At 39.4% G+C, this 23,197-nt stretch overlaps 1 protein-coding gene across 1 annotated transcript in view; it reads right to left on the bottom strand.

Moving 5' to 3' along the window:
• Positions 1 to 12,406: 12,406 nt before the first annotated feature.
• PCDH15 (protocadherin related 15) overlaps positions 12,407 to 23,197 on the bottom strand; it is an 850,076-nt gene continuing 839,285 nt past the window's right edge. The window contains exons 35-38 of the mRNA XM_047824821.1: positions 21,982 to 22,020; positions 17,662 to 17,732; positions 16,693 to 16,801; positions 12,407 to 13,276 (exon numbers count right to left, since the gene is read on the bottom strand). Of these exons, the coding sequence (XP_047680777.1) occupies positions 12,731 to 13,276; positions 16,693 to 16,801; positions 17,662 to 17,732; positions 21,982 to 22,020 (765 nt within the window). The 3' untranslated portion in view covers positions 12,407 to 12,730. The remainder of the gene's footprint in view (positions 13,277 to 16,692; positions 16,802 to 17,661; positions 17,733 to 21,981; positions 22,021 to 23,197) is intronic.

Here is a 23,197-nt window from a genome sequence, read left to right as displayed (position 1 = left end):
GTGCACTGGAGAAGAATGTGTATTCTGCTGCTTTAGGGTGAAATGTTCTGAATATATGTGTTATGCCCATCTGGGCCAGTGTGTCATTCAAAGCCATTGTTTCCTTGTTGATTTTTTGATTAGATGATCTGTCCATTGCTGTGAGTGGGGTGTTGAATCTCCTACTATTCTGGTATTACTATCAATGAGTTTCTTTATGTTTGTGATTAATTGATTTATATATTTGGGTGCCCCCACATTTGGCGCATATGCTTACAATATTTAGGTCTCTTTGGTTTATAGACCCCTTGCTTATGATATAACGCCCTTCAGCATCTCTTGATCTAGACTTTATTTTAAAGTCTAGATTGTCTGATATAAGTATGGCTACTCTGGCTTTCTTTTGTTGACCTTTAGCATGACAGATGGTTCTCCATCCCCTTATTTTCAACCTGAAGATGTATTTAGGTCTAAAGTGTGTCTCTTGTAAACAGCATATAGATGGATCTTGTTTTCTTATCCATTCTGTTACCCTATGTCTTTTTATTGGAGCATTGAGTCCCTTGAGGCTTAGAGTAAGTACTGAAAGATATGAATTTATTGACATCATGATGTTTGTAGAGTTGGATTTTCTGGTGGTGTTCTGTGGTCCTTTCTAATCTTTGTTGCTTTTAGTATGTATGCACATATATGTGTGTGTGTGTGTGTATACATATATATGAGTGTGTGTGTGTGTGTGTGTGTGTGTGTGTGTGTGTATGTGCATGAGTGTGTGGGTATATACATTTTTTTTTCCCTCATCTTTTCTCCCCTCAGAGAGTCCCCCTTAAAATTTCTTGCAGGGCTGGTTTAGTGTGACAAACTTCTTTAATTTTTGTTTGTCTGGGAAACTTTTAATCTCTCTTTCTATTTTGAATGACAGCCTTGCTGGATAAAGATTTCTTGGCTGCATATTTTTCTGATTCAGCACATTGAATATATCCTGCCACTCCTTTCTGGCCTGCCACGTTTCTGTGGGTAGGTCTGCTGCAAACCTGATCTGTCTTCCCTTGTTGGTTCGGGACTATTTTTCCCTTGCTGCTTTCATGATTCTCTCCTTGCCTGAGTATTTTGTGAATTTGACTATGATACGCTTTGTTGATGGTTGGTTTTTGTTGAATATAATGGGGGGTCCTCTGTGCTTCCTGGATTTTGATGTCTGTGTCTTTCCCTAGGTTTGGAAGGTTTTGTGCTATGATTTGCTCACATAACCCTTCTACCCCTATTTCTCTCCCTCTTCTGGGACCCCTATGATTCTCATGTTGTGCCTTTTTAATGAGTCACTGATTCTCTAATTCTTAACTCATGCTCTTTTGCCTTAATCTCCCTCTTTTTTTTCTGCTTCGTTATTCTCTGTAAGTGTGTCCTCTATATCGCTGAATCTCTGTTCTGCCTCATCCATCTTTGCCGCCGTGGCATCCATCTGTGATTGTGGCTCAGTTATAGCATTTTTTATTTCATCCTGACTAGTTTTTGCTTCTTTTATCTCCGCAGAAAGGGATTCTAATTTATTTTTGACTCCAGCTAGTATTCTTATTATCGTGATTCTAAATTCTGGTTCAGGCATCTTGTTTGTATCTGTGTTGGTTAAATCCCTGGCTGCCGTTGCTTCGTGCTCTTTCTTTTGGGATGAATTCCTTCGTTTTGTCATTTTGAAGGGATAAGAGGAGTTAATGAGGTAGAAAAATTGAAATTTAAAAACATTAAAATTTAAAAAATATTAAAATTAAAAAATTACATGCACATACACATGCACGCAAATCTAATAAATGATGTTAGATCCTAGGTGTGTTTTGGTCTGGGTGTTGAAAGTCTTTTGACAGATTAGAGAAAAAAAGGGGCAGGGGGAAAGGAAATCATTTGAGAATTTGAAAAAAAATGAATACACTGAATTAGACTAAAAGGAGATGATGTGAGTAAAATAGAATTTGAAAAAATTTACACAGAAGTGAAGAATATAGTAGAAAAAATTAAAGAAACATTTTTTAATAAAAATTAAGAATAAAAATGATTTTTTTCTCTTTCCGTATTCAAGAAAAAGAAAAGAAGCGAAAAAGAGAAAGAAGAGGGAAAAAAGGAAGTTGTTTGAAAATTTGAAAAAGTGAATACACTGTAGTAGACTAAAATAAAATAATGGAAATAAAATAGAATTAGAAAAAATTCACCTACTTGCAAAAAGATATAGTAAGAAATTAAAGGAAAATATTTTTAATAGAAATTGAAAGTAAAAATGAAGTTCCTTTTACATTCAAGAAAAAGAAACGAAAATGAAAAAAGAAAAAAAAAGGAAATCATGGGAAAATTTGAAAAAGTGAATACACTGACAGAGACTAAAATCAAATGATGGAAGTAAGATAGAATTTGAAAAAAATTACACAAAAGTAAAAAATATTTAAAAAATTATTTTTAATAAAAATTGAAAATAAAAATGAATTTTTTTGTTTCTGTATTCAAGAAAAAGGAAAGAGCTGAAAAAGAGAAAAAAAAAAGAAAGAAAATGGAATAGATGGACCTGCTAACAGATTTGAAATAGGACTGAAATGACTTCGTTTTCCCCAGAAGTCAGACTCTGAAGCGCTTTATAGTCCGGAAACTTAAGTAGGCAGTGAGACTTGTGTTCTTGAGGAGCCAGGTTGGCCCAGTTGGGCGGTGCTCAGTGTAACAGCTCCGTCCTCCACCAGGTGGCGCTGCTCGCCTTCTGGGGTGGAGTGTTGCGGTGCTCTTGGGTGCGTATGCGCATGCGCGGCAGAGGTGCAAATGGCGTCAGCCACCTACCCGGTCTGTTCTCCCAGGTCAGCAATCGCTCACCCATCCTCCGTCTTCAGCTCTCGGACACTCACCGCTTTTTCACTGTCCGTGACCAGGCCCCGGGCAGCACTTCTCTCCCGACTTCTGTCTCAGATGCGGCTGTTTTTCCCGGTCCTTTACTTCTTTTTTTTTTTTTTCAACGTTTTTATTTATTTTTGGGACAGAGAGAGACCGAGCATGAACGGGGGAGCAGCAGAGAGAGAGAGGGAGACACAGAATCGGAAACAGGCTCTAGGCCCTGAGCCATCAGCCCAGAGCCTGACACGGGGCTCGAACTCATGGTCTGTGAGATCATGACCTGGCTGAAGTCGGACGCTTAACCGACTGTGCCACCCAGGCGCCGCCCCCCCGGCCCTTTACTTCTGAAGGACCGCGGCTTTGACCTGTTCCGCCCCCTGTGGGAGGGTCTCACCCAGCAATGGCCGAATGAGCAATGGCCGAGTGTGGGCCGCACCCAGGAACGCTTGCGGGACCCTGCTGCTGCCGGTGCCCGAGACTGCGGCTGGGTGCCGGCCCCCCCCAGAAAAAGTTCGCGAGATGGTGTAGCAGGTGCTTTTCAGGGATGATGGAAAATCACAACACACATCTGGCACCACGCTTCAGCCTTAAGGACCTTGTCCCCGCCCCAGCGAATGTGGCCGTTTTCTGGGGTCTGCCGGGACCAGGGGGCTTCAACAGTCTCCAGCAAATGTCCTTCCAGCAGTGGAACCGCTTTTCCCCGTGTGGCCCGAGAACCTCCCAGACCCCACCCTGCTCCTGGGGATTCGCCCTTCCCATCAGAGCACCGCCAGGTAGGGAGCTGCGGAGTTGCAGCCTTTGCGTTCCCCTTGTTTACAGTCTTAATGGAATTGAAACCCTCTCCTTTCTCCTTTTTCCCTTTTTAGTTTAGTCCCTGCGGCTGTTTCCAATTTTCCACTTTCTCTCCAGCTGTTTTTGTGGAGGGGTGCCTTTTTCATATTCTCCCCGACCCCCAGTCTCCCACCTCTCTCCACCCTCAAAAGCTGTTCCCTACCTTTTGCGGCTTCTTGCTCCCCAAATTCACCTGTCCTTGCCGCGTACCTTCTGACTTCTTTGGTTCAGGTTGTGCAGATTGTTGTGCTAATCCTCCAGTCAGATTTCTAGTTGTGTATGATGGTTTAGTGTTGGTCTGGCTGTATTTCACGGACACCAAGCATCCTGCTCTTGATTTTGGGTCATGTTATAATCTCAAGATTCATGAGAATCAAGTCCCCATGTCTGACTCTGCAGGGATAGCACAGAGCCTCCTTGGGATTCTCTCTGTCCCAGTCTCTCCGCCCCTCCCCTGCTCTCACTCTCTCTCTCTCAAAATAAAGAATTAACAAAAAAATTATTAATACAAAACATGTGGACCCAGTCCATACTGGGCTATGAGTCTAATGTTAAGTGCAAGAACTTGGGAAGCTGATTATTTAGCCATTTGGAGATGATTCTAGTCAAAGTCCTAACACAGATAACTGAAAACACAACAGGCCATTTTGCTCTGTTTTATTTGTATTTGTTTATTTTATTTTTTTTCTGGAGAGCTGGTTTACCAGGACATTGCTGTAAATAACACTAATTGCACCTATCCTTGTCCAAATATAGGCATATGAAATGCTAATATACAGGACATAATTAGGCTAAATAAGTCCAGCAATTAAGGTGATAGCATATTCCTTATGTTTTTACCTGCTCATAACAGCTAGTTTCGTTTAATGAAAAAAAAATTCCCTAAATTCAGGCTTGAGCTTCAAGGGTGGAAAAAGTCTATATTCTGAGGAATTAGAGAAATAGGTCTACATTTACATATGCCATCATCAGCGAATAGCACTGCCACAGAGCTGTGAAAATTGCAGACCTTTACAACCCAGCCTTTGATTAATGACTTAATTAAAGTGGGATTAATATAAATCTGTTGGTAAGAAAGAATGCTAGGGAAAGTAGGAAATATTCTGGCAATCTACCCTTCCAGCAATCATTGTAAGAAACACTGATAACAGAGTGACAGTCAGTGACTTAAACACTGAAGATCCCCTGGAAGAAAGGCTGGTGTTTGTGAGCTGTGCGAGAGGTCTGAATGCCTACAGCGAAGCCAATATATCATATACTGTAGTTTTACTAAAGACTCTTAGGAAGGATTTCTCTCAGGTCTTGGCAGTGAGCAAAGCTGACTTCTCTCCAATAATTGTTTCTTAACTTTATGCACACTATGAATCTTGTAACTAATTCTACTTTCCTTTTTGGCCTGACGGCTATGGGAGATTAGGGCTCAATTTGTGGCCAGAATCATTAATGTATGGGACTGTGGGACACATAAGTCTGGGTGCTCATGTAACCACTGTATTTACTCTTCCCTTATCTTTATTTCCCTTTGCCTGGTTCTTTCAACCTGATTTCACCTCTTGTAGTGTAAGCACTTTTAAAAATCACCGTGAGGTCCTTTTGTTCTCAAGTGGGATGGAAGGAGAGAACAAGTGGGACATGGGTACGGCCACTGATTCTGGAAAGCCCAGCTGTGCTCCTAAGGCCGGCTTGTTTCCAGGTAACGTGCTCCCATGATTTCAGCTTCTACTCAAAATGGCCCTGGGACGCTTAGATCCAAACTCATTTCTTAGATATGGTGACTGAACCAGAGAGTTTGGGATGTGACCAACATAATACAGTAACAAAAGAAAGACTGGAACCAAAATGTGTTCTTAAGCAACCTCAGAGATAAACATTGGGAAATGACCAGATAATGATGTGTTCGTAGCTTAGGAGCCAAATTATTTCAGTTTTTGATTTTATCAAGATCGATGGTTCTTTGGGTAAATTTGCCTCTCCGTAGCAAGGACCAGCTATAAACCTAATAATATTATTTAGATACTTGTTTCTAGCCTATATTTATTGCTCAGCAAGCAAGTTATACGGGTTATGATATCTCCATTGTACATGCTAGCATAAATAAGCTTTTAAAGGTTAATTTGAAAAGTCATACTGTATATATACTTTACTTTTAATTGGCAAATATTTGTTGTATCAGGAGTATACATTTTTTTTTAAATTTCTTTTAACGTTTATTTATTTTTGAGAGAGAGAGAGACAGAGCATGAACGGGGGAGGGTCAGAGAGAGAGGGAGACACAGAATCTGAAGCGGGCTCCAGGCTCCGAGTTGTCAGCACAGAGCCCGACACGGGGCTCGAACTCATGGATCGTGAGATCATGACCTGAGCCGAAGTCAGACGCTTAATCGACTGAGCCACCCAGGTGCCCCAGGAGTATACATTTTTAATCTCACCTTCTCACTCCCTTGCAGAATAGAACGGTCTTAATATTATATGAATGAATACCTGTAGTTCTGGAGAAAACATATACTGACTGATATTGATGATGAATTTAATAGTATAAATAAGATTATATGACATGTGAGAGTCAGTAAAAGTAGTATTTGGATAATATATTGTGGTTTTTTTTAATGTTTATTCATTTATTTGAGAGAGAGAGAGAGAGAGAGAGAGAGAGAGAGAGAACATGAGTGGGGGAGGGGCAGAGAGAAAGGGGGACACAGAGTCCCAAGTAGGTTCCAGGCTCTGAGCTCTCAGCACAGAGCCCGATGTGAGTCTCAAACCCATGAACGATGAGATCAAGAGCTGAGCTGAAGTAGGATGCTTAACCGACTGAGCCATCCAGGCACCATTGGATAATATATTGTTTAATTTATATGAATTTAAATATATCTATGCAACTAAAGTAACAATTCAAGTATGTGGATATATATATATGTATATGTGTGTTTATGTATATATGTGTGTATATATATATATGTATATGTGTATATGTATGTATATATATATATATATATATATACACACACACACACACAATTTAAACATGTGGATATATATGTATATATCCATATATGGATATCCACATATCCATATATCCATATATATATATTCACATGTTTAAATTATATATTATATATATCCACATGTTTAAATTGTGTATATATATATATATACACACACACACATATATACATATATATACACATATACATACATACATATACACACACATATACCATCTATATTTATCTATATACCATCTATATCTATATATGCCTACATATACCTATCTACCTATCCATCTATCATCTATTTATGTATCTAAAAGACAGGGAAAATTTCATTTTCTCTCATAGTTCTATGAATGATATTTTTAGAGGGTTTAAGAAATCAGTATTCTTTATAGGAGACGGAAGAGAGAAATAGTAAAGGGACACAGAGTCATAGATACTAACATTTCCAAAGCATCTTTGTTCTATACACTCATTTATGTAAATCTTGATGCTGAGATTAAGGTGACATGGGCAGATTTTATAAAAATCTAATCTCTTTCACAACAAACTGAAAAGAACCATTGTTAATTCAGTGATTACTGTATATAAAAGATGCATTTAAGGTAAGTAGGTTAGAATGAAGCAGATTTTAGACAAGTCTTCTCTGTGGTCCCTCATACACCTGTGAAGTCACCAGTCTCCTATAGTGCACCCACTGCACAGTGCTGTTTGGACAGGTGCTTTAAATACATATACAGACGCATATACACACACAATAAATTAAAGATATATATACACATAAAATTAAATATACATATATATACGTATGTATATATGCCCAAAGCAGAGGGAAAATTTCCCATACGTTTCTTTTCTCTTTGAAAACCTATACCTTTTTCAGTACCATGGACAAGAAACATACTTGCTAATAATTTAGAATATCTACAGTGTGGAATACACCAATCAAATTTACACTGGCATTTAGCTATGAACATGTTAGAAGACCCATTTATGAAGAAGAATGCAAAGGAAGTTTTCTAATCTTTTATTCTTTCCATAGAATACTATAGAGCGGCAAAATATATGCAGATTAAATATCTGATTTTATCTCTTAATTGAGGCAGATGTTATTATGGCCATTTTCTAATAGGATAAATTGTAAAATGCCATGCCCAAAGTTATACAGTGATGGGGCTAAAATTAACTCATTCTGTTAAATACGATATTTTTGGGGGGTGCCTGGGTGGTTCATTCGGTCAAGCATCTAACTCTTGATTTCATCTCAGGTCATGATCTCACAGTTTGTGGGTTCAAACTCCACATCAGGCTCTGCACTGACAGCATGGAGCCTGCTTGGGATTCTCTCTCCCTCTCTGCCCACTTATGCACTCTCCCTCTCTCTCTCTTTCTCTCCTTCTTTCAAAATAAATAAACATTAAAAAAATACTATAATTTTCTCAACAGCTGTTGTTTATGTCAGGTGTGTGTGGGCCCTGGAAATACAGAGATAAATAAAATTCTGTTCCATGACGTGAATGCCACAATGGCAACAGACCAAGAATTCTCTCGGTCTTCATGATGATTGTTTTAGAAAATTTATTCTTGCCAATCTTGATTGAGATAAAAGGCGATTGAAATTATTACATCATCAGCTACATTATAAAGTGAAATTAAGCTGTATGTGGACAGGGAAATCATTCCTACAGCCAGAACAGTGGATGAATGGGTAGATAGTTAGATAATGACTCGAGCATACAAATTATAAATCTCTGAAACATCAAGACTCAATCATGTTAAAACACACAATGTAACTTTATACCGACTATGCTTTTTGATATATTTACTCTGGTTAGTAGTTCTATGAATGTAACTGATTATAAGTGAACATCTTCGTGTTTAGTAATTATAATTTTTTAAATAGGCAGTATTTTAGGGAATAGTGCCCATCATTCTTAGAACTTGGTGATATGTGTAAATGACTGAAATGTGTAAAAAAGGAAGAGACTTCCTGTTTCCAATTAGTTCAAAGATAAGAGTCTGCAGGGAAGGCTTTTCTTTGTATTTTCAAACTGAAATACTGAACATGTGAATGGGAAACTAGTTACTGATTTTTATCCCCACCTGACAGAATAATGAGAAACATATTTTTCAAATGGAAATTTATTTTTGAGACATTGTGTAGTGAGTAACAATGCATTTTAACTGAAAATTTCTAATTCAGATTCTTCAGACAGGAACATAATATTTGTTAAGGAAAAACAGGTGTTTGGATAAAGAAATTGGGAAAGTAGTGACTGTGTTGATAATTTCCCAAACTATACACAAAGGTCAAACCTTCCGTACATGTGCTTAACTTACCATAAATTTAAAGTAGATTGCAGTGAAAAAAAAAACAATATAAAAAGTAAAGATTTTTATAAAGATCAAGGTCTACAAATGCAAAAAAAAGAGAGAAAAAAAGTAGAACAAAGGAATTCACATTATCACTTGAGAAGAGGGAGAAACTATCAATAAAAATCGAGGTTCTCAGTATTATTTTGAACATATCTCTCAGCCTATTGCTGTGTTATTACAGGCACCAGTGGGCATCTGCCCTGAGAATAGATTATTAGCACATTCTGCCTATTTTCCTAATTAGTGGATGTGGTGTACTTAAGCTCCACTTACCGTATAGACTACAGAAAGTGAAGCAGAACAAGAGAAAAAGCAAGACTCATGAAATAAGAGAAAGAAAATGTCTTCCCTCAAGCATCAGTATTCCTCCCCGCCCCCCCCCCCCCCCCCCCCCCCGGCTTTATCAATCACATATGCAATTAATGGTGGTTTAAGTGGCTACCATATTGCACTTGGAAGACACACTTAGGATAAACAACATGTTTCAACAGCCCCGTTAACCATGTGGTCTAAAAACAATGTGGTCTCATAACACAAATGACATATCACATGTAAAATTCAAGGCAAACTTTTTTTCTGGACTTAAAAGCGTGCTTTTGGCCAACCTACAGTTGTGATTCTGTAACAACTCTCAGTCTGTAATTAATGAAAAGAGGAAGGCTGGGCCAAGAGGTTAGTGTCCGCCATCTGATGGCCATTGAGTCACAAATGTCGACCTTCATTCTTCTTCCCCTGCCCTTCACACCCACGCGACCTTCCCAAGTCCGCAGGTTTAGCGCAATTCCAGTCCTATAAGTTTGTTCTCATCTTAACCAGCTAGGATTAGCGGGTTTTTCTTCCTGACTGAAAGCTGGTACTAAGAACAACAACAAACAATTGCTTTGCCTATCTAGGAAAAAATAACCATTGATTTCTTTAAAAGCATTTACATAGAAACATCCTTTATATCAAGTATTCTTACGTTTAAACTACTTGGACATCTCCCCTGGATTCCACGATTTTAATCCTGAGTCAGTTTTCCAGAACAGTGACAGTCCTATCAAAGTAACTATTCAATCATTCCAGATTTATGTATTTAGTGTTAACGTTCTTGCCGCCGTGTATACCTGACCTCAAAATACACCAACCAAATGTTTGATTTGGTTGCTCTGTGTAAAGACTGCTTATCTTCATACTAACTGCATTCACTTAGGGACAGGTTAACTTCATGAGTGGTTTTACTGAAATGATCAACTTGAAGTTGCTGAAAAACGTCCATCTGCTAAGTACCTTGTGATATTTTGCTATTTCTTTATAAAACTTGAATCGTAAAGTGCAATGACATCTCATATTATCAGGACATTAGTCTTCTTCCAATTTCGGATTTCTCGAACCATGCTCAGAAACCAGTAGCGATCCCCCAAAGCATCTGAGAATCTCCAAACTTTCATTTGAATCTGCATACCTGATCCCTATCTCAGGCTTTATGATTTTTCAATAACAAGCAAAACAAATGGAGACACAAACTTTCTCACCAGGAAATTAGAAATAAACTGGAGAAAAAATTTGAGAGAGAGGCTCAGTGACAAAATTCATTAAATATCACAGCCTGAATTTGGAGAAGGAGAAAAACAAAATCAGATAAAGCTCTTTGCAGAGAGAATATCATGGGATGTTAGGTCAGATGATCCTCAAAAATCAGGAAAATATGTTTAGTGATCTCTGATTGAGCAAATAGGAAAATATAATATGCTTACTCTAACTTCTATCCAAAATATGTTATACTAAAAACAATGGCTTTAGTGTTTCAACGAGTAAGACCTGGAGTTCAATGCGTAGATAATTGTTTCTCAAAATTTAATATTCATACAAACCAGCTTGGGGTCTTGTGAGAATGTGGATGTTTGTTTAGTAGACCTGGGGGCAGGAGCAAGATTCTAAATTTCTAAGAAGCTAATGTTAGAATGTCATATTTCTTTCCAGTTAATACTGGTAGTTTTTCTGGCAAGGGTATAGAAGGCATCGATTTCCAATAATGTCAGAGAAATGAGATGTTCCTGCATTTGCTCTCAAGTACTTTTTGAAACCTGAAATTAAAACATACTACTTATATAAGTTGGCAAATTTATGTTACATACAATTCATTCACTTTGGAAATAAGGAAACATTATAATCAGCTATTTTTAAACTATGAAACGTGAGAGAGGAATTAATAATAGTGCATTATTCAATCTCTCTCAACCATATAATAAGCATGCATGAGAGAATTTTATTGAAATCCGAACTTGGTCAATTCTGGGCAAAATTTGAGGTGAACTATAGCTATACCCTACGAAGTCCTATTCAGTAAAATTCCGAATTCTCTTCAATTATAGTGCCATCCTTTTAACATCTGGAGAGTATGCAGCACACAAGGCAAGTTTCTGGGATTTTTTTTTGTTTTGGAAAGGATGCTTGGTTTTCATTTCTGTGAATGGTGAAATGCTGTGCTTTGTTTACTGGTGAGAAATCTTGACTGTGTTCTTTGATAATGATTACCTGGGCATTTTTTTCTTTATCTGGTTCTTCACTTTATGCACATAGATATTACCATTCTTAAAATAGTCTATAAAGAAAATGGAGCTGGAGAAGTGAAATACCATAATAGACTTGAAGCTATAGATTTATACCCTTCCTAGGCATTTTACATGTTACCTAAATTCTTGACCCTGCCAAATTCCTTTATGAAATGTTCATGTCCAATGACATTAATGTGAGCCTTCTCTGATCTTTCTACGTCTTCCATATTGAAATAGACTTCTCTGATCTTTCTACGTCTTCCATATTGACATTGCGGTTCTAGATGCATTCTTCCTATTTGATCTTTTTCCACCTCAGTAAGCTTTTGATGAGGGGGAGATTTCTGTGGAGAATTTATTTGGAGAATTCCAAATAATTATTTCACTTCAGATGGCAAAACTCAATTATACTATGTTTTGTGTGGATACAGTGTTCATAAAGTGTGTGTGCAAAGGGGTTGGGAGTGAGGGAAAACCGCAGATGATATTTATAAAAGAGATAGGACGTCGAGTGTTCCTTAAAAGGTCAACAGATACATATGTAAAATTTTGAAAAACTTTATATCGGACAATAAGGAAAAGAGGTTCATGATTCCTAATAATTTACGGAAGATTCCCACATTTGCTATCACTTTGTAATTCTATTATTCTTTTAAAAAATCAGTATGGTGTAGACAGCAGCTGTATAAACCCATTACCTGTAAAATCCTCTAATATAAATTTTTTCCCATTTTTTAATGAAAAGAAAATTCACATGTACCAAAAAAAGTCCTGTGAAGGTGGAGATGAAGAGTCATCTATGTTAATCAACAAAGTATAAATGATGACTTAGTAAATTATTTCTTGTTTATTATAATGAAAAAAAATTCAAGACCCAACAAAACAGCTAAGTGATGCATTTAAATGAGATGTTATTTAGTGAATTGAGAGTCTGTCCAAAAAAGATTTTCCCGGAAGAACAATTCACCGGTACAAATGTGCGTGAGTGCAAATTTGTCTTTTTTTTTTTTTTTAAAGTTTAAAGCATATTTTCCAAAGTTTTCGCTTGTGTGCATGATATAAATCCCATACGTCGTTTTGTCCGCGACAATAAAAAGCGCAGTTCATTAAAAACTGAAGTAAAAATCAAAGTAACTTCTTAGAAAACCCCAGTCACAGTTTTGTCATTGGTATATGCAGGCTGTTCCAGGGGCCCATCCAGAGCTCCTCGTCGTCTGAGTGCGTGTGGTCGCTGTGGACTTCCAGAGGGTCCCTGACGTTCTTACTGTCGGCCTCCTGTTCCACTGTGCTTTTCAGCCTGGGGCCCAGCGGCCTCCCTGCTGAGCCGTCGGTCCCCACGGGGCAAGGGGCGAACGTGACAAGAGTGGGCCTTGTGTTCATCTTCTCGGTGGAAAACGGGCCCTTGGACAACGTGTTCAGGGGGACATTCTCCTCCTGTGTCACTGCCAACTTGTCGAGTTTCTTAAAGTGCCTCCCCAGGCGCACGGGGGAAGTGGCTTTTAAGGTATCAGCGAGGCAGGCCCGGCGGGTTCGCAGCACCGAACCGTTCTGTGCGATATAGATGTTGCCATTGATGTTGCTGTGCGGGCCGCGAGGGTGCACACGGTTCCTCTGACACTCTGGGGCGCTGTCTTCTCCAGTGGAGCTGGCCTCATACTCGCGGTCCACGACCAGCTTGATCATCCGTCTCCTGGCCCACTGCCGGGAGAAAAGACAAAGAGTCACTGTCACAGGAATCAGAGGGGCAAAGGTTAAAAGGCCTGTGAAATTCAACACCCATGATGCAAAGCTGTCTGAGGTAAAGGACTGGAGAGAGGTAGGAAGAAACTACTGTCCATTCGCGGCCCAGCCCACGGCTGGTAGGGCATCCCTTCTCAGAGTCAAGTGGGGCTCCCTTAAGGAGCTGACTTTGCAGGTGCACTTGTGTTCTTGTAGATCAAGTTACTGCCCTCTGTGAAAAACAGGCGTATTATTTATATCGGAGTGAGGATCTCATCCACTGTTGGACAGTGGCTACACATTTCAGGGAGGTCAGATTAGAAGGCAGGCACAGCATTAGTATAGCCTGTTCGTAAAATCCTTCTTGCCCCCAAATCTTAAATATATTTTTTAAACCTGCATTATTCTAATTCCTAATTAATCCTCTGTTAGCCAAATGAGAAGCATCCTAGTGTTCTGGATACTTCATTTAAATATATTTAAGTATATTTCATTTAATATATATGTTCTGTATATTCCACTTAGATGTATGTTAACTGGAACGAAAATATCTTCCCATCCTGAATAATTTACCCAGCAATACACAAAACAGTAAATTATTGTGAACTTTCCTCTAGTAAGCAACTGGAACACATGAACGTTTCTACATTTTTCTTTCACCAGTCCACGTCAGGAACGACAAGGAGTGAAGGGTAGCCAGTACTAAATAGTTCCACATTTTCGGAATATGTGAACCACCAACATGTTGCAGTAAGTAAGCCACCCTTTTTGGATTTCCAGGTGTATCTTTCAAAGTTATTATGTTTACTTACCCAGAAGAATGTTTTGTGAAAATTCAATTCCTTTTTTCCTAAATCTTTAACCCCTACCCACAATGAAAAAGAAATGGTATACACTTCATTTTTAAACTTAATTAATTTCATTTAGCTTCCAGTATTTCCAAGCGCCAGCTACAAACCTGTTTGAACATGTGTGGGATTTTTTAAATTTACTTGTTTTGAGAGAGAGCGAGAAAGAGAGAGCACACATGCAAGTGGGAGAAGGGCAGAGAGAGAATCCCAGGCAGGCTCTGCGCTATCAGCACAGAGCCTGACACGGGGCTCAGCCTGGTGAACCGTGAGATCATGACCTGAGCTGAAATCAAGAGTCGGACATTTACGCCCCTGTGTGGTATTTTATATAATACTTTTGGCCAGTCGAAATGTACACATCGACAAAAGTGGACTTTTAGAGCTGTCACTGTTGCAAGTTGTGTCCTGATTTTACGGTCTGCAGTTGAGCCAAAACCCCCGTATGGATTCACGAAGCCACGTGGCCAGGCCGGGCGTCCCTGGTGAGCCGTGATGCCAGATGCATTCCCAGGAGCCCCACTAGGAAGCATTAAATATGGATTAGTTGCTTGTCTTCCACGACCCAGAAGAGAGGGGAGTCCGTGTCCCCTGACACCCTCTAACGCACACATACGTGTGGACAGCGTGGGCTGCCCTTTTCGGGCATGCCAGTGTCAGGTCACACAGAGAGGAGGCCCACGACCTCCCTGGAGGCGTCACCCCAGAGAGCACACAGAGGGCACAGCACACAGAGCAAGGAGCACCGCACACTCCCACCTGTCCTGCTCTCAGAGGGCCGTGTCGTAGCCCTCGGAGCCTCCCGGATGCCTGTCCCGGCGCGCGTGCCTGCTGCTGTCCTGCTCTGGCACCTGGAAGCCCCAGGGCCCTCCAGACTGGCTCTCGCTGCTGCTGCTGCTGCTGCTGCTGCTAACACTACTGGCCGGCTCTGACGACTCCTCGCTGGCCAAGCCCTCTTCCCCCGAGGCCACCTCTGCGCTCCCCTCCTCGGTGACCTCCAGGTCTGCCGGCTCGTCCACAGAGGCCAGCTCGCTCTCCCCTCCTGCTGCTGGCCCTTCCTCCTCCTCCTCCTCCTCCCTGGGCTCCTCCTCGGGCTCTTCAGGGGGCTCCCATTTCCTGCCTTTGACCTCCTTGACCTCCTCAACAACCGGCCTTCTTCTGGCAAGAAAGATGTTCTTCCTGGCCTTCTCTCCTTCTGACTCTGTGGACTCCGACTCTTCGGATTCAGGGGTAGAGCTCTCTTCCTCCTCCTCCGAGGGCGTCTCTGACTCAGACTCCTCTTCCGTGGTTTCCGACTCGCTGAACTCCGACTCCTCTTCGCTGTACTCTGTGTAGTCGCTCGAGGATTCTTCCTCGGACTCCACTGTGCTCTCTGTGGCCTCGTCTTGGTCCAGGGTGAGCTTCAGATAATCCTTGTCTGCTTCCTCAAGGCGTCGCTGCCACTCTTCACTCTCGAGGTCCACGACGCCCCTCCTCTCGGCCAGCCCTCTAACTTTCCTGAAGATCATCGGGAATATCCTGGCCCTCTTCCACGTGGTGCAGGGAGGCTCGGCCAGCGGTGGCTTCTCGATGGTGACAACTACTTCCTCCTCCTCACTAGGCTCTCTGACTTCAACTTTAGGTTTTTTAATTTTCTTTGCCTTTTCCTGAAAATCACGAAAATGCAAGTCAAGTGTCAGCTGGGGGACGGTTACCAGGTGACCTTGTCCCACACAGGTTGGGCAGGGATGAACCTGCAGGTTGTAACTAGTTGTAGAGAATGAGCAGGCGGCTCATCCCCACTGCATCCAGGCACAGAGTGATCACAAAAAAGTATTTTATTTTGGCTTGTACTTTGCATTACCAGAATCTAACGCTTTCACATTTCTTTTTCTTATTCAGAGTTGATTTTGCGTCTTAGATCAAAAGAGAAAGAAGTAATCGTTAACTCTTCTCTCTCCCATCCCTACACGTTGATTAAATACTTTGTGTTTTCTTAAACAAAATTTTAAATAATCAGGAAATTATGATACTCTGACTGGTGTATGTGAAATTTGACTATTTTCTTAATTTTGAACAGAGAAAACCTTAGCAACATTTGTTTTTGTTTTTATTTTGGATAAATGTTTCAAGTAAATATTGTAGACAAGTATATAAATGACTCCTGTTAATTAAAACGTAAGTGACAGAATTCCATTAAAAATATTGGTGGTAATGCTTTCCTTCTGTTTGATAACTATACTGTTTTCATGATTTTTAGATATGCTGGATAATGTGGGAACCATTGTTTTGCAAAATACTTTTTATGAATTTGATGTTATTTTTATGGAGTCACATTTAGGATTTTAGAAGATATAAACTTCATTGTGGCTTTATTCCAGGTGTTTAACATTTTATCATAGGAAATAAGTTAAACATACACAGTAATGAATTTCCTTCTATAAACAAGGTGATGAAATGGTCCACATAATGAAATTTCCATGAAAAACATGTACTAAGTGAATGGGAGTTCTGATTTTTGAAATATTTTGTAGCCTGCTATTGAAATAGGGTTACACATCACATTACCTCTTCCTCCTCATATTCTTCCTCGGCTTCACCAACCACCTCACCATACTCCTCTGGTCCAGCTGGCGGTAGGAGACGGCGACGGCTTCCATACTGAGGCATCTCATACCTGTAACAGAAACTTACAACTTTCAACACGTTTCTGTGTGGTCCGTGTAACCTTGACTGATCTCGGTGTTCTTCTTTGTCTTCATCACTCAATCAACAGACATCTATTTACAGCACCTATCATGCTCCTTATCAACTAGTTACTAAAACATAGAGCAAGAACTACAACCTGATGGCCAATGGATTTTGCCATGACGGTGCCCTGGAATAACAGCAAAAAGAACCAGGTTATTTCAGATTCAGGTTAGGGGAGAGGCTAGTGTGAAGGGAACAGCATATCATTCCTTAATGAGTTGAAGAATTTAGGACATGAAATAGGTTCTTTGTAAAACTAATAGCTTGTTCACAACATAATGTCTCTATAGTTACAGCAAAGACCTGCTGCAGACATGATCTGGAATGGTATTTACATTTTCTTTCTGTGTTTTGGGAAAGCAGTTAATGTGTGTGTAGGGTGGCTTGAAATGCTTATTACTGGGTTCTAAAGTATGTTTTCTTCCTAATTTCTCTTGGGCAAGTCTTGAGGCTGACTAGTTACATCAAATATTAAACATACCCTATGAAATAAATGGTGAATTCAGGAATTGAGCAAATATGTTTGAATTCTATTCCTCATTTAAATAAGTTTGAATCATGTTACTGCTTCATTAGAGTTGTGGTCAATATCAGCATAGAACATCAAACCAGAAGTGAATGTTAAAAAAATGGATAAAACCTGATTGAAACTAAAAGTAGATACATAATTCATTTTCAAGGATGAAATGGATGAAATCACATTTGCAACACAAATGCTAGTAATATCTAATAACTCATTTCTCATAAAAATATTGATACTGGATTAAAAAAAATCTGAAGATGTACCCATGCTCATAACTGTAATAATCTTGTCCAAATTCCTGGCCAGGATCAATTCCAGACTCCATGGATAACTCCTATTGTTCAAAAAGAGAAATTGCATTTGAAAATAAATTCTTATCACATTTCATATCATATGAATTTAGATTTCCAGACCTAGAATCCCCATGACTCTCAGAACACTCCTGCCAACAAACTTTAATTTCAAATGTTAGTTAAACATATTCAACATTTTTTTCTGGTTCCAACTATTTGACATGAAATAAAGTTATGTCATTAGAATAGAGGGGGTAAAAAAAATACATTTTTTCTAATGGTGAGTCTATTAGGTGAATCTATTAAAGATTACAGATGAGCATATCACTTGTTCTTGGGTAACTTTACAAACTACTAGTAGAAAATATTTCACTGTATTTTAACTTGTTTTATTAACAGACTTTAGCCTGGAGGAATTATAATGTTATCTTTAGCATTTTTTCATTTCCTAAGAACAGCTTCATAGCACCCGGAGCACTTCTATTCATTACATTTATTTTTATTAAAGGATATGATGATGATCATTTATACATTAATTCAACACAACATTAATGTGTGAGACTGCTCAGGGATGTTTACATTTTAAAACCTGCTAATTCTAAGGTGCACCTGGGTGGCTCCGTCAGTTAAGTCTCCAATTCTTGATTTCTGCTCAGGTCGTGATCTCACAGCCCATGAGATTGAGCCCTGAGTTGGGCTCTGGGCTGACAGTGAGGGGCCTGCTTGGGATTCTCTTTTCGTCTCTCCCTGCCCTTTCTCCACTTGCTCTCTCTCGAAATAAATAAGAATAAATTGAAAAAGAAAAACAAAACACCTAATTCAGTCTACCCACAAGAATGGCTAAAACAAGCAAACAACAAGATCAGCAGTCACATGTTTTGGCAGTGACATGGGGTAGCTGGAAGTCTCACATACTTTTGGAGAGATTATAAATGTGCCAAATCCTTTGGAAAATGTTTGGCAGTAATACTAAAGTCAAATATATGCATATCCTTTGACAAAAATTCAGTATAGTTCAGTTTATATGCTGAACATAAAGGAGTATAAATGTGCACCAAAATACATCACTTGTAAAAACCAAAAACCAGAACCAAAGCAGAAGTCCATGAGATACACACACCTCCCTCACACAGTCACAGAGATGAACCTCCCAAACAGAGTGATGGGCAAAAGAAACACACGATTCTATATAATCCTATTTACATAAGCTTGAAACACAAACAGATGTGTGTTAGAAGCCAGGGAAAAAATTCCCATCAGTGGTAAGAGTACCTTGGATAAACCTCACTGGCTACCGTCTTGCCACCGTGTACTACAAGTCTACATTTAAAAAGAAGGTCCGGCCATGGGTGGCAGCTGAGAGTGTTCCATTAAGGAAAGCAAGCCAGACATAAAAATACACATACTGGATGGTATCATTCATACATGGAGTACAATATAAAAATAAATAAGGCAAACTCATAAAGACAAAGATTAGCAAAGTGGTTGTCAGGGGCTGGGGGAAGTGGGGAGAAGTTGGGAAAAGGGTACAGATTTTAACTACAAGATGAGAATGGTCTGAGGATTGAATGTATAGCATGGTGACTGCGGTTGCTAACTGTGTAATTGAAATTTGGTAAAAAAGATAACTGTTCTCACCAAATAGCAAATCACAACAATGTATACTTGAAATTTCTTATGGTTTTGTCAAATATACTTAAACAAAGCTGAAATTATATATATATATATATATATATATATATAATTTTTTTTTATTTTTATTTTTTTACCTAACATACTTATCTTAGGAAAAAACAAACAAGCCAGCTGAGTCATTGGCGGAAAGGAGAAATAATATCCGGGTGTTGGTATGGACAGGCTTCTAGAGAGCTAGTAGGGGGTGTGCATTTTGTAAAAATTTTTCCTGCTGTGCAGTATCACTTGCTTACTTTTATGTCTGTAGTTATATTTCAACAAAAAGTGCTCATTACAGAAAATGGTAGTGGGAATTGAGGTCAATAAGAATTGGGACACAGTTAAAGTCTAAATTTAAGTTATTCAAACGAAACACTTTAAATATAAATCTACCTATATTTTTCATATCCGTAGGCTTGGACTTTTGACGCACCTAAAACCCAACACAATTATACTGGTTTAAATGAAGCAAACTGATTTCAGAACTAATGCTTTTAAACTCTTTGGCCAATGCATGTTTAGTGTCATGCATATGGAGACTGAGAAAAGACCACCAACAGATTTTGAAGTTGAAACTAAATGTTCATCAGTGGAAGAATGGATAAAGAAAACGTAGTACATAAATACAGCGAATATCACTCAGCCTTATAAAAGAAGGGGTTGCTGTTCCATGCAGCAACATGGATGAACCTTGAGAACGTTATGCTAAGTTAAAGAAGCCAGTCACAGAAGGATAAATACTGCATGATCCCATTGAACAAGGTGTCTAAAATCGCCAATCTAGAATGATATGGCCACAGGGTGGGGGAGGGAGAAATGTGGAACCTTTCAACTGGTATAAAGTTTCAGTGAAGCAGGATGGAAAGTTCTAAAGATCCTTTATGCAACACTGTGTTATTATAGTCAACCGCACTGTGTTATCCATGTAAAATTTAAGAGGGAAGATCTCAAGTTATGTGTCGTTACAACAATTAAAAACAAAAGTCATTTTGAATTTTGATAACTTTTGGCAATAATTAAAAACAAATATTTATGGAAACATAATGCAACTGAGTGAATTTCAGATTTTCAGAGTTAGAATCAAATAATTTCCTTTACAGACACACACTTTTATTCTCCTAAAGGGAGAATAGGATATATACCTGTTATCAGATGACTTAAAAAATATCACAGAAGGATAGAAGCAATTGGAAAGAAATCCAGGAAACTTAATCCTGGATTCAATCAGTCACTGTGTTGTCTGAGCTAGGTGGGAAAAGACAGAAGCTGGTAGAAGGGAATCATCTGAAGGGTCCCTCTTGGATTCTTAGATCATCAGTTACTGAAGGGCAGAGCATCAACTATGCAGAGATAGATGATAGATAGATAGTTAACAGATAGATGATAGGTAGGTAGACAGATGATAGGTAGATACATGATAGATAATAGATTATAGATAATAGGTACATAGATAGATACATAGATACATACATAGATACACAGACACATACATACATGAAGGAAGGCATAGCAACCATCAGGCTCCCTAATTGGCCTGAACAGACTGGGGCTATCAACTCTTTCCACTGCCCCATGCAGTCCCTGTTGCCCCACATTTTTTCTGACCACACAGACAAGACAGAATTATTTTAGCAAATTACTGACAAAGTGTAAACGTGTAGACTAATGCAAACAAAAGCAACAGTATTACTACCATTTGCTGAGTTTCTTCCTACCGTGCTCCGGTGGCTGAGGTAGGAGCTTGTATATTCAATATTACTGCCAAGATTTTGGGGACGATGAAACGGAAGGAGCATATCTTGACTATGGTTTTGCATCGAGTAATTGCCATTCGGATCTTAAGTCCGAGTTATCTGATTCAGTAGTCTATGGGAATGTCTTCCTAGAAATTTTAGCTAAAAGTTTACAAAAGTTGAATATTCCTGCCACTCAACCTCCAAATTTTAGAGAGTCAATTCTAACCACTTAACCACTTGGATCGCACTTTGGCAGCCAACTATGCCAAAAGAAAGATACATTTAAAATAAACATTATTTTAAAAAATTTAGATAGTGCATAGTGCATACAAGTATAAATTGTGTGCATTCATTTTAAAATTCTGATTACCTTTTTCTCATGGCAGCAGAAAATGTCCTAGGCATTTTGAAATAGACATGTGTCCAAAGGCATCATGTTTGAATCCCATGAAATGATTTAAGAGTGTCAATCACAACCCAATTTCTACTTTTCCTTATTTCAGTACAGAGGCCAGAGCTCTTTCCTCAAACCCTGACTGGTCCCAGGAAGGGTTCTGATGCATCTAGATTCACTGAGACAAGAGAATGATCAGTTTCGTGATCTGTCTCTTTCAATGAGAGCTTGTTTTCAACAGGAGCCAAGGGCTTCCTTGTCTAACTCCTAGAGAACGGAGCTAAGGGTTCAGAATTTCAGCACCCCCCCCCCCGCCCCCCGCAAGCAGGAGAGGAGTGATTTTCTCGCCTACTTATTTGTGTTAATGTTTAACCACCTCCTGTCTGTCTTGTACAATCGTGTTGGCAGTCACCCAGTCTGCCTACAGGTAGAACGGGCCTTAATTCCGAAGGCTCAGCGAGGTTGAAAAGAAAAGAAAACTGATACCTCTGGTTTAAGAAGAGAAGGCCTCAGCAGTTGCTGTTGCTGCCAAAGGAAGTTAAAATAGAACAAGGTTTAGAAAAGACTTCGGGTGGAAAAGGAAGATCGTGATTGAAAAGAGAGAAAAAAGAGGGCCACAGCTTAAAACTGGTTACCTTGGGATTATGATTGATCATTCATGTGATAGCAACCAATATTTTGACTATTTGTGTTAGAACATAATACGGATTTGCAAAAAAATCTCATCATTGTTGTGATTAACTTCAAATCACCTTAATAAGAAACTTATAAATAACTTTTTAGTACAAACTTAATATAGTTACTTATGATTTTAAAAGCACTTTAAGTGCCACAGAATCCTTTTGAACAAGTCTAACCTTGTTTTAAATTGCCCCTCTTTTTTTTCTCCCCAATCACATTAAATGCAATCAGGTTCATTAGTGAGAAGAGGAGAGCACACAAAATCATGATACAGTTGTAATATACTCATCATCAATATTTAAGAAATGCTCCCCATTTTTCTTTTTACCAAAACATGAGTTGCTTACAGTCAGGCATTAAGCACACTTTTGGAGGTTCTTTGTGATTAGGGAAATCGTCCTTCCTCTGATTTCGTGGGGATCACTTCTTACTGCCTCCCAACCTCACCCATACTTACTGAAAGGCAACCAGGTCTCTATTGGTCCGTTTCACGATAATTTATCAAACTGTGGCTTACCCACTCTTTGAGGGGTGGGGGGGTGTAGCTACACAACATGAATCTTACAGTAAGCCCTGGGAATGTGGGCACAGAAGTTCCGGGAGAAGTTCCAGCAGTGAACCAGACGTTTGAAAGGACCAGCAGGACAGCTATGAGATTGAAGGGCTACAGTTTCCACAACACGGCTGTGAGCGAGCTGGTCTAGTTAAGGCACTCACTTAAGGAAGCAGGAAGTTGGAGCTGGAGACATCCTGATCCGGTCTGTTAGCTGTTATAATTGTCCCCGAAAACCAGTTATTCTTAAATTCATTCGTCTTGATCTCCAAACACGTTAGGATTTGTGCATTTCTACACTACTGGCCAATCAGGGTGCACACTCATTTCACTATCTTGACTGGGAAGCTGTCTGCTAAACTCTGCTGGGTTCTCGGTGGCCTCATCGGCAGTACGACTCTCCGAGCGGCCAGCCAGATGCCACTGGCCAGAACGCCCACTATCGTCTCCACAGACTCAGACTCAAAG

Source organism: Prionailurus viverrinus, chromosome D2, assembly GCF_022837055.1.
Source record: "Prionailurus viverrinus isolate Anna chromosome D2, UM_Priviv_1.0, whole genome shotgun sequence".
NCBI classification, from domain to species: domain Eukaryota; kingdom Metazoa; phylum Chordata; class Mammalia; order Carnivora; family Felidae; genus Prionailurus; species Prionailurus viverrinus.
This window is presented reverse-complemented; position numbering and strand designations above follow the sequence as displayed.